Source organism: Leptodactylus fuscus, chromosome 11 (assembly GCF_031893055.1).
Source record: "Leptodactylus fuscus isolate aLepFus1 chromosome 11, aLepFus1.hap2, whole genome shotgun sequence".
Lineage (NCBI taxonomy): Eukaryota > Metazoa > Chordata > Amphibia > Anura > Leptodactylidae > Leptodactylus > Leptodactylus fuscus.
Window position 1 is genome coordinate 6,603,379 of NC_134275.1, and position 12,874 is coordinate 6,616,252.

Consider the following 12,874-nt stretch of genomic DNA (forward strand, 5'->3'; position numbering starts at 1 on the left):
GAGCATCAATGCAACGTGGTTAAGTATGCACAGTCCTGACTTCTATGACTGGGACTCTGGACACCGCGTGTTGTTCACCATCTTTAGAAAAGTAGGCAGAGGATAAAAGCGGGCCGGGACACCAAAGCCCAGATTGAATGCAACTCATGCAAGAAAACTGGAACGAGCTGTACCTGAAACCTGGTGTGCGGGCGCTCCTGACAGCGCCTCTAGATTCTGGCACATGTGGCAAACACGCTGGTGCCTATTAAAAATACAACACGAAAGCCATAAACCTGCAACAAGTTTTATGGAATCTGCGAGAGACCTTGTGAACATAGACGTCAACCTTGCTTACTATGGTTTTATCCACCTTCTGATAACTTGATGAACCCAGTACTAAAATAACGAAGCGACAGAAGTAGAAGAGCCTAGAAGAGAAAGCGGACAATATTTGTATAGCCGCCATGAGCCTGTGCTAAGGATAGAATTACCTGAACCCGACAACACCTCCTCAATAATAGAAGCGCCGAATATTATTAGGAGTCACTGAAACTCACTGACGTCACGGACAAGCCGGGCGACGCAGGGACCTGTGAGCTGGGAGACATGTCAGAGGTTATGTCCGAGTCGGGAGCCTTCTCTACAGCGACATTGTAATCTTCACCCCGAGTCCATCGTACGGAACAAAATCAACTCTGAAGAACTTCACAAGTTGTAAAACTAATAAAAAAAAGTAGAGAGGTGTGAAGGATCTCGCCTCGCCACAGCCACTTTGACCCGGCCTCTGGCCTACCTGGCCTTGCCATGGACAAAACTGCGATCACCTTCTTACCTTTACCGTTGGCTCTCACCCTGAGAGAGGGACGGGTCTGATAGGATAATATGAGACGAGCTTTCCAAAGTTTTATATTTATTAACCCAAGAGGGTCGATACTAGACAACCAACATACATAGAGGTATATGCTGGTGGATACAAGCGGATATGGTTACAGAAAGGGAGGTTACAGTGCAGGAAGATAAAAAGAATAGAAAGAATTATAATACCCAGTTGGGTCTCCGGAGTTCACCTCATCAAATCCAGGGCAAAGTCCTTTAGAGTCCATAAGTCATCCTTAGGTGGTAAGGGTTTGACTCCCCATTAGCCGAATAGTCCAGGGTGCATGGTATCTCCATAGGCAATAGAGACCTTAGGTCAAGGGATTAGCTTCCACAGCACTTCGTGATACATCCCAGCAGTCCAGGAAGAACAACAAGAACCCGGGGTCTTGTCATGTGTGACAATATATCTCCACTCAGCCCCCTCCCATGATGAGGTCACTAAGGTGGGCAGCTCTCCCCCTCAACTTGTACCAGTATGACTATATACTGGTCATAACTCTTTGCAGATGTCCTGTGGAGTCAGGTGGTCTGCTAAAAGGTGATAGCAAGGCTCTCAGACCACTGACCCCAGACACCCCCTGCTAAGAATAACGAAGTTAGCACAATCACGACAATGCTGTGCCCAGGTTGAGACAAAGGGATGAGCCAAGCTACCTCCAGAGAGGAATTAGGCTTGGACAATTGGACACCATCTCTTGCATCTTGCTAATCAGGTCGAGTAAAGTAACAAGGCAAAAGCGAAATATATCTGAGAAGGCAGTGAAAACAAAAACACAACTCTGGGCCAGTCATCACTAGAGGGGACTTACTAAATTTTCTATGGCAGAAAACATGGCACATCTGTGGCCCATGGTCTATATTTGTGCTAAAGATATACCAGTGAAGTTTTTCCACCGTGACCCCACTTTCTAAGATAGTGGGTTAGGGCAGGTATAGAGTTCAGCTCAGGTGCTGCGGACATACCACCAGAATTATTAACCCCTTAAGGACCAGGCCATTTTTTGGTTTCGCATTTTCGTTTTTCCCTCCTCACATTTCAAGAGCCATAACTTTTTCATTTTTCAGTTCACAGAGTCACATGATAGCTTATTGTTTGCGGGACAAATTGTACTTTGTAATGGCACCATTCAATATGCTGTGCAATGTACTGGGAAGCTGGAAAAAAATTCAGAATGAGGCGCAATTGGAGAAAAAATGCATTTGCGCCATTTTCTTATGGGTTTAATTTTTACAGCATTCACTGTTTGGTACAAATGACATGTTACCTGTGTTCTACGTGTCAGTACAAACGCGGTGATACCAAATTTATATAGTATTTGAAATTTTTTGATACTTTTAAAAAAATGATAAACTTTGCAAAATAGAAAAAAAAATTTGTGTCATCATGTTCTAACACCTGTAACTTTTTCATATTTCCATGTATGGAGCTGGTTGTGGTGTCTTTTTATGCGGGACAAGATGACGTTTCTATTGATACCATTTGGGGAAAGATCCGATGGTTTGATCACTTTTTATTCAATTTTTTATAGGAGGCAAAGTGTTGAAAAAAACGCTTTTTGGCTGTTTTTATTTTTTTTGCCGCTACGCCGTTCGCAGTACGGGATAAATGTTTTAATACTCTAATAGTTCAGGCATTTTGGAGCGCAGGGATACCTAATATGTTTATGTTTAATGTTCTTTAATTACTTTTATAGCTGATCTAGGGAAAGGGGGGTGATTTGAACTTTTATATTTTTTTTATTTTTTTAATACTTTTAAAAACTTTTTTTTTTCTTCTGTTACATTTATGATCAGACCCCTTAGGTACCTTGAAACCTAGGGAGTCTGATCGCTCATACTATTCACTGCAATACTACAGTATTGCAGTGAATAGGAAAATCCCAGCACTTCTATTAGAGGCTGCCTCTGGCATCGTCTAATAGATCTCGTGCAGAGACAAGCCTGGAAGCCTTCAATAGGCTTCCGGCTGTCATAGCAACCGATCACCGCCCTCTTGTGACGTTCAGGAGGGCGGCGATCGGCAAAACATGGCGGCGCCCGTGCCGCCGGCGCCGTTTACACACTGCGGTCACGTTTGACCGCAGTGTGTAAAGGGTTAACAGCAGCGATCGGCTCGGGCACCGACCGCTGCTGTTAGTGGCAGGTCCTGGCTGTATTATACAGCCGGCATCTGCCGTGTATGGAACGAGCTCAGCGTGTGAGCTCGCTCCATACATCCCCATGCGACCCATGACGTACAGTTACGTCAAGGGTCGCTAAGGGGTTAAGAGGCTGGAATCACTCAAATCAGGTACGACACCAGGGTGAATGCAATAAGACCAGCGTAGCAAGAGAAAAAAAAAAAAAACTGTAAGTTGATTGCAGAAAAATAAATCCAACCACCAAGGATAACAAAAAAAAAAAAATTCAAAAACTCTACATTGTGGGTTATCTACTGTAAATTTTGCTGCAAATCCATATACATTACAGATGAATTTGATGCAAGTTTACAGTCAAATTCACATTATGCATCAGCAACAGGGTGACATTTGAGTTGTAAACCTGCAGAATACACACACACGGTACAAAGGCTTTATACAGGCTGTCAATATAAAGTCTGCTCTACAGGTCATTGACCATTGTGAATTTTTGCCACATACTAAAACCTCATCCAGTAACATACCGCATGTTATGTCATTCACCTAAGGCAGATTTGCTGCAAAAATTTCAGTGAATGTTCTGTCATCTGAATGGAGATTGCAAAACGAAACGAAGCCAACGAAACAAGGAAATATACTTTAGCCGCACCGACAAGTCTTTATATAGTCACTGGCCAAGTATTACAACACAACGAAAACAAAAGGCCCATATCAAGTTCCAGGAGAGGTAATAAAGACTTAGGATTTATTATCCTTGATTCTGCCATAGACACTATGTGACGGCGCCCGCACCAACTCTACAGAAGGTGCAGGCTGAGCTCAGCCAGGGCAATGGCTACTAGAGGTTTCATTGGGCTACAACGTTCCTGCCGGGTAACGTTGTCAAACCGTATTGCAGAGCCGGTCGGTGACCTCTGAATTGCCCTCAGTAACATTTGGAGCTCTCTGAACTTTGGTTTTTCAATGTCGTCATATCCTAGGGGCCTGCACTGTATAAGGAGGATAGCAGATGGAGGAAGGACAGGCCTAGTGACAACAAGGAACGGATCTTTTGGGCAGGTATCACGAATTTGTGCAGACAGGACCTGTGACTGGAATCAGCCCCCATCCCCTGGGCCCTGGGTCACTTCAACTCGCCCCTTCTTTCCCATTTCCACCGGCAGTAACAATGTGTCATGCACCAGACATAACCCAATATTTTACACTTTACCCCTGTGTGCAACTTATTTTGCAAGAAAAGCCAAAGATTTACAGAATCTATCAAACAATGACTCCAAATATCTGATTGCAATCCCCTGGCAGGTCAGTGTCCAATTATCTACTTATATGTTTTCAGTTTTTCATCATTTCAATTCATGATTTTATATCCATTCACATCATTTCTTCTATGGAACCAGAGTCCATGAAATAAAGAAAGGAAGCGGGAGTCGGGACAGATGCAGAAAACCCCTGATGTGTGAATACACTGTGATCTATAAGGGCAGACACACAAGGTATACGGCAGCCGGACATATGGATATATCAGGGCTATGTGGCCTGGACTCTCTTCTGCAGACTTGTATTGCTGCAGTGCTAGGAATTTGCCAAGTGATGAGGACACCAAGCAAGCTTGTGGGAACTGTACGGAGCTGACGCCGTCATGGTGAACACACAGCTGTGAGAGCGCCCCCATAAGGATAATAAAGGATGGAAATTCTGCATTTCAATTAGCAGGGAGTCCCATTTGCAGCAGGCCGTCCTCATGCGTCTCCAGATTGTGCTGACTTCATTAGACTTGTGACAGCTCATGAATAGTGAACTTCTAAAAGACAGACTTTATACACTTGTTACGGACGGACAAGGTGACAAAAAAGGTCTCCTTTGTAGCAAAGGGGAGAAAAACCTCATTCAGTTCTGGTTTATCTGAGCTGGAAGATGACCAAGTCAACTAGCTGATAGAGCACTTGTATGTCATGTCTGAATGGTGACCTTGAAACGCAGAATTGAGGAAAAATACCAGGTAATCTAACACTGCCGAAGATTTTCCTATGCCTAAGCAGTTTTGCTTTGTCTTTCCCATCACCTCTACATTGCAGAGGAGAGGCCTGTGACATCGCACCCGGGAAACCTGCAAACCAAAGCCACAGATAGACTTAAAGGGGGTTCCCACTAACACTTGTCCCTTTACCTACATGACAAGGGATTAGTGTCTGATCCTGGTAAACCTCTCCAATACATGTGTGTGCACCAAGGGGTAGTGTGCACCAAGGGGTAGTGTGCACGCAGGACCACTAGAATGGAGCACAATGCACTACTACTGTCATTCGTCCCATAGAAGTGAATGAAAAAGTGGTCACGGCATGTCCTCACAATCCCAGAGATCACTTATGCCGTGGATAGGGAAGAAGTAGAATTACTAGGAAAACTCCATTAGGTTGAGGCTCCACATTCTGCAACGTGGGGCCTCAGCCTTACACATGTATTATCCACCTTTTCTATGTCTTCTCAACCCCAAGCAGCAGAAAACATCCCTGTCTGCTCCACAGATAAAATGCAAGAAGTTGTCAGAATTACTAGGACATTTGTAAGCAGTTCCGAGGACACAGAATGAAATAAAGTACATCTTTGTTAGCATCTCTGGAATGCAGGAGGACAGTTCTCATCTGATTGATAGATAGATAGATAGATATGATAGATAAAAAACAGTGTGAATGTAGCCTTAGAAGAGTGGCTTGAGAACAAGCAAATCACAAAGTGGCCCCCCAACGCTGGGACCCTCTGTAATCTGAGGGAAAACCTGGCAGCAAGTGTACAGCGCCACCATAGGAATAAATAAAGCATTACACAGCGCTCACTATAATCAGTAGGTTGTCTGTGTTATGCAGGACAGGAAACATCCGCCAGGTTACAAGACGCTCTTTGCATTTTCTGTGGCCAAACCTGCTGCTGAAAGGAGCCGTCACCTCTCCTAGGTATGTGCTATCTTGGCTCTTGTTGAGAGAGGAAAGGTTTGAACACTGAATTTTATCGTGCCGAACCTTTGCTCCTCCTGGAAGTTGTCTGACAGCAGATTGCCATCTCTCCCCTCAGTGACTACATGCACATGTCTGTCTGTAAGTGGAGGAGTCAGGTAGTGGAAATGTATGGGCACCTTATGAAACCTTACGGTATATGAAAGAGTCTTTAAATGACACAACCCCTTTAAGAAATGCAGCGAAACAAAGATGTATCCAACTGTTAGTGAGCTGGATAATAGTATGGGTACACAAAAGGAGCGAGTGCCCTGAGGCCTGCACCATGGTATACACTTACATCGTGCTACGAACTGTGGTATATATCAGGACACTACTAAAGTCGGCCTGTTATTGTAGCCCCTCTCAGGTAGGCACTATAGGGCAGTATTGTTTGCCCCTGTATTATAGTTACACTTGCTCTCAAAGAACAAAAACAAAGTTCTGTCTTTACCTTCCAGAGAGCTGAAGGTGAACTAGTCCAGGGCGGAAAGTCAGTAATATAATATTGTGACAAGGTTCACATTTTTAGCTTATACTATAGATAAGAGAATAGCAAATTCAGATCCCTTTACAGTAACCACCACAATGTCCTATACAAAACAAGCACAATGTATCCTGCTCCAGTGCAACAAACATCAGCAAATACGCTCCGAACCTCCATGCAAAATATTGCAAGACACAAACCTCAAACAATGACAAAGCAAAAACGTCAACTATAACAAGCCCTATAAACACACCAAGGTCCTGATAAGGCGTGAGTAACCAGGAATGAGTGATGGCACAGGGCACGGCCCCGCTCTATACTATACATGTGGGAACCGGGGCCCTGCCATGGGTTACAGGAGGCGACCTAGGCTTTAGTAAAGCTCTCACAGCACAAAGACCAAGTCAGACATCAGTATGTATATACAAACAAGTGAGGTCATCAGATGGCAGGTGTACACGGGAGGGGTTTAGATGCAAGCACAGCTGGCTAGGTCAGGGGGAAGCGAGCAGCTGCTGAGAAACTACAACTCTCAGAATGTCCTGCTGTGACAAAACTACAACTCTCAGCATTCCCTGACAGCCACAGCACTCCAGCTATTGCAAAATCACAACCCTCATCATACCTTGTCAGCCACGGACACATTAGTTGCAGTAAAACTACAAGTTCCAGCACAACCTGACACCCCCAGGCACTCCAGCTGTTGTGAAACTATAACGTTCAGGCAGCTGCTGCCACTCCAGATTCTGTGATAGCTGTCAGGGCACGCTGGGAGTTGTAGTGCTTACAGCTGTCAGGGCACACTGGGCGTTGTAGTGCTTACAGCTGTCAGGGCACACTGGGCGTTGTAGTGCTTACAGCTGTCAGGGCACACTGGGCGTTGTAGTGCTTACAGCTGTCAGGGCACACTGGGCGTTGTAGTGCTTACAGCTGTCAGGGCACACTGGGCGTTGTAGTGCTTACAGCTGTCAGGGCACGCTGGGAGTTGTAGTGCTTACAGCTGTCAGGGCACGCTGGGAGTTGTAGTGCTTACAGCTGTCAGGGCACGCTGGGAGTTGTAGTGCTTACAGCTGTCAGGGCACGCTGGGAGTTGTAGTGCTTACAGCTGTCAGGGCACGCTGGGAGTTGTAGTGCTTACAGCTGTCAGGGCACGCTGGGAGTTGTAGTGCTTGCAGCTGTCAGGGCACACTGGGAGTTGTAGTGCTTACTGCAGTCAGGGCACGCTGGGAGTTGTAGTGCTTACTGCAGTCAGGGCACACTGGGAGTTGTAGTGCTTACAGCTGTCAGGGCACACTGGGAGTTGTAGTGCTTGCTGCTGTCAGGGCACACTGGGAGTTGTAGTGCTTACTGCAGTCAGGGCACGCTGGGAGTTGTAGTGCTTACTGCAGTCAGGGCACGCTGGGAGTTGTAGTGCTTACTGCTGTCAGGGCACACTGGGAGTTGTAGTGCTTACTGCAGTCAGGGCACGCTGGGAGTTGTAGTGCTTACTGCAGTCAGGGCACACTGGGAGTTGTAGTGCTTACAGCTGTCAGGGCACACTGGGAGTTGTAGTGCTTGCTGCTGTCAGGGCACACTGGGAGTTGTAGTGCTTACTGCAGTCAGGGCACACTGGGAGTTGTAGTGCTTGCTGCTGTCAGGGCACGCTGGGAGTTGTAGTGCTTGCTGCTGTCAGGGCACGCTGGGAGTTGTAGTGCTTGCTGCTGTCAGGGCACGCTGGGAGCTGTAGTGCTTGCTGCTGTCAGGGCACGCTGGGAGTTGTAGTGCTTGCTGCTGTCAGGGCACGCTGGGAGTTGTAGTACTTACAGCTGTCAGGGCACGCTGGGAGTTGTAGTGCTTACTGGTGTCAGGGCACGCTGGGAGTTGTAGTGCTTACTGGTGTCAGGGCACGCTGGGAGTCGTAGTGCTTACTGGTGTCAGGGCACGCTGGGAGTTGTAGTGCTTACAGCTGTCAGGGCACACTGGGAGTTGTAGTGCTTACAGCTGTCAGGGCACACTGGGAGTTGTAGTGCTTACAGCTGTCAGGGCACGCTGGGAGTTGTAGTGCTTGCTGCTGTCAGGGCACGCTGGGAGTTGTAGTGCTTGCTGCTGTCAGGGCACGCTGGGAGCTGTAGTGCTTGCTGCTGTCAGGGCACGCTGGGAGTTGTAGTGCTTGCTGCTGTCAGGGCACGCTGGGAGTTGTAGTACTTACAGCTGTCAGGGCACGCTGGGAGTTGTAGTGCTTACTGCTGTCAGGGCACGCTGGGAGTTGTAGTGCTTACTGGTGTCAGGGCACGCTGGGAGTTGTAGTGCTTACTGGTGTCAGGGCACGCTGGGAGTTGTAGTGCTTACTGGTGTCAGGGCACGCTGGGAGTTGTAGTGCTTACAGCTGTCAGGGCACACTGGGAGTTGTAGTGCTTACAGCTGTCAGGGCACACTGGGAGTTGTAGTGCTTACCGGTGTCAGGGCACACTGGGAGTTGTAGTGCTTACCGGTGTCAGGGCACACTGGGAGTTGTAGAGCTTACTGCTGTCAGGGCACACTGGGAGTTGTAGTGCTTACTGGTGTCAGGGCACGCTGGGAGTTGTAGTGCTTACTGGTGTCAGGGCACGCTGGGAGTTGTAGTGCTTACAGCTGTCAGGGCACGCTGGGAGTTGTAGTGCTTACTGCTGTCAGGGCACACTGGGAGTTGTAGTGCTTACTGCTGTCAGGGCACACTGGGAGTTGTAGTGCTTACAGCTGTCAGGGCACACTGGGAGTTGTAGTGCTTACTGCTGTCAGGGCACACTGGGAGTTGTAGTGCTTACTGCTGTCAGGGCACACTGGGAGTTGTAGTGCTTACTGCTGTCAGGGCACACTGGGAGTTGTAGTGCTTACTGCTGTCAGGGCACACTGGGCGTTGTAGTGCTTACTGCTGTCATGGCACGCTGGGAGTTGTAGTGCTTACAGCTGTCAGGGCACACTGAGTTTTAGTGCTTGCTGCTGTCAGGGCACGCTGGGAGTTGTAGTGCTTAATGCTGTCAGGATACACTGGGAGTTGTAGTGCTTAATGCTGTCAGGATACACTGGGAGTTGTAGTGCTTAATGCTGTCAGGATACACTGGGAGTTGTAGTGCTTAATGCTGTCATGGCATACTGGGAGTTGTAGTTGACCTCTTACCATATAATTGGCAGGGGTAGGGAACCTTCGGCTCTCCAGCTGTTACAAAACTACAACTCCCATCATGCATACTGGTTCTGCTGTTCTTGGAACTCCCATGGAAGTGAATGGAGCATGCTGGGAGTTGTAGTTTCACAGCAGCTGGAGTGCTGAAGCCTTCCTACCCCTGGCCTATGGTAACACAATATTTTCCTAACAATACACAGAAAACTTAGATAAGCTTCAGGACTTGTTTGCTCCCCGCCATGATCCTATTATCAATACAAGAATTCTGAGATAATTTCCGCTTCTATATATATCGTTTTATGGTTGGACGACTCTTAAAGGGCAACTCCGCCTTCATGAGGTCTTTTGACAGGTTGATAGATAACATCAGTGTGGATCACTGGACCCAAGGATTAGCAGCAAGGCCCAAAACGAAGGGGTAACGCTCCAGATCCCTTGCTTTGGGGCACTTGCAGCCTCCAGACACTTTAGTGAGTGCGGGGTTCTTCTTTAGTCATCTCCTGCCAGGTATCCAGAACCTGCCAAGTCTCCCCATCAGGGGTATACAGCAGACATGGGTCCAGTATATATTCCTTGGTGCCTATAGTATCACAGAGGAGGTGAAGGAAGCAATCTGCACTTCCTATGTGTACACACAGCTGCACATACTACATACATGTACACACACATACATGCACACACAGCACTCATGCCAAGTCCTCTCACCTGCATCCCAGGCACTTGCACGGCTACCGGGGAATGAGCCATGGCGGCGGTGAGGCCTCCTGCTCCGGCTGTAGGCGAGAGGAGGGCTGTGTCGGGGGCCTCCGGGGCCGGGCCCAGGCTGCTTAGGAGAAACGGCTGCTCTGCGAGGTGCTGCCACTATCCGGCTGTGAGCATGTCTCGGTGATCAGCGGGGACGGGAAGAACTGAGGGAGAGCTCAGCAGGCGAGCGGCGCCATATTGGGAGAGGACGGGAGGTTGCGGCAGCTTCTTGTGCGCAGGGTGGAGCCCGACTAAAGCCGGTCACGTGAGGCGCCGGTGACGTCACGACGCCACGCCTCCCTCGCCTGGAACGTCGTCATCTAGTAGTGGAGGTAAAGTTGACAGTGAGGGGCGGGAGAGGCCGTGACCGACCGAGCGAGCGACCGACCAACCGACCGACCGACCGACCGACCGACCGACGGCTCTGCGCTGTCTAATAGTATCTCATAGACCTCTCATAATCTCTACATCCAAGTGTATGTGGTATTCTCACCCCTCTCCCTCAGGGGGCGCACAGGAGCGGGAAAAGTTTTCTTCTTCAGGTGTCATTCCTCCCTGACTGCAGGGGGCAGTATATTAGCTGAGGTAAGTTTAGGTTCCCACCTGTGTTACATGGAGTCTGTCACTAGAAGCGAATACATTACTCCGCCCCGCAGGTAGACAGGTTAGGGGCACCCAAATACAATGGCGGTCTCCCCTCAAAAATCGCTGACATCTGATTTTAGCACCAAAGAGGTAAGCGGTAACGCCTCCATTGCTTCTACATGTGCTATTACATCTGCATTAAATACCAGGGCTCCGGAGTCAGAGGCGTCACTATTGGGCCCCCAAAAATCCCATTGTCACGTAATATTTACCCCTATTTTAAGAGATTAAGGGGCCACGTTACAGATTTTGCATTCAGTTTATGCCTCAGTCGGTAACGCAAACGTCTGCGGCTCGATGCACGCTATTTCACGGCTAGCACATGATCCGTTTGTTTCTATGGCCCCGTATACAGGCCTCCGTATTACCAATGGCCACGTAGATGGCCGTGACACCAGGGAGAGGTCGTATACCCGTCTGTTCTGCAGCCCGGGCGCACCGGATGAAGTGAATGGGTATGCCAAGGCATGGGCAGGACATGTTATCTGTGTGCCATCCATGATGTTATACCATGGATCGGGCACATGTACACGGTCGCGTGCTTGTAGCCTACCTGTAATTCTGAATTCCTTATTTTTCTGCACACAATTGTTTTTGCTAAGCAGCAGCCTCACGCTGGTCTTACACGGCCGTATTGAATGTACGGTCCGCAAGTTGCTGATCGGCAACATAGACACCTCAGACGCCGTGTCCTGCCGCACTCGCCCATAGACATGTCCTATAAATTGCAGACCACGGTTGCAGCCCGACCACACCACGGATAAAATATCCGGTGGTGTAAGAGGCCACATTGAATATAATGTGTCTGCAATTGAAAACCCTCCATTGCGGACCATTTACAGGCTGCATTCAGTCAACCAATAATGAAAACCGATGTGAAAACGGCCATTTTTCACAGCCCGAGGGGCGCCAATTATCACGAATCCTTTATACAGTTGAGCCTATGGAGGGATCTGTGAAAACAGGCAAACTATAGCATAACCTATATGTCATAATGGACCCAGTCATGTGAATAGACCCATTGCAGTAAACGCATTTAAAAAACGTCCATCGCATCATCGATTGCACATCTGAATATAGAGTAAGATGGATAGTTTGATGTTTATGGTGTGTGAGTATACGGTACGATGGATAGAACATATATAATTAATAGGTCTAAACTTTCTGAAAGTAAATATGGAACAATCTGTATACTGAGTAATAACATTATACCGTATTACTAACCCTGACTCCACTATACTGAAAAATACATGGACTACGGTGACGGTCGGATGTGTTTATGGGAATACACTGACAGATTCTGACCCAAAACCCAGTATGAAGCTCTTAAGCCTACATTCACACTGCAGGAAATGAACAGATTCCGCTCTGTTTTCCACCACCAATTCCGAAGCAGATCGTCCACTTTACGTCGCAGTTTCCCAGATGAATGAGCACAATCGGCGAGATGTCTGGAGCTGCGGACTCTGTCGCTGGAATCCGTGGCAAGATCAAGCAGAAGATTATGTATAAAACAATTGGAGGTAGAAACATGGAGGAATCTGCTATTAATTTGGGACAATAAGCGTCAGATTCCACCATGTTTAATAACCTACTCGGGATGTAGTAGTAGAGCAGGCTTTTCATTAATGATGTTCACTTATTAGTTGTAGTGGCGGTGGAGCGTGACTGTGAGAATCTCGGCTGACCTCTCCCCTGCCAGCAGCTCTGCCTGCCAGGTCTCACTCCGGTGCAGCTGTCACTGCTTCTCCTTGCACATGTTCTGCCTGGCCAATGTTTAATGATCATGAAACTTGTCCAATCCCTGGACTATATAAGGCCTGGTTCACATCTGTGTTGGTAATCCATTCATGGGAGTCCGCATGGG

The 12,874-nt window shown here is 47.9% G+C and overlaps 1 protein-coding gene across 2 annotated transcripts in view; it reads right to left on the reverse strand.

The window, feature by feature from the left end:
* The window catches only part of STK26 (serine/threonine kinase 26), a 51,164-nt gene extending 40,568 nt beyond the window's left edge, over nt 1–10,596 (reverse strand). For both annotated transcript variants that reach the window (XM_075259444.1, XM_075259445.1), the window contains exon 1: nt 10,324–10,596. In XM_075259444.1, the coding sequence (XP_075115545.1) occupies nt 10,324–10,365 (42 nt within the window). In that variant the 5' untranslated portion in view covers nt 10,366–10,596. The remainder of the gene's footprint in view (nt 1–10,323) is intronic.
* Nucleotides 10,597–12,874: the final 2,278 nt, after the last annotated feature.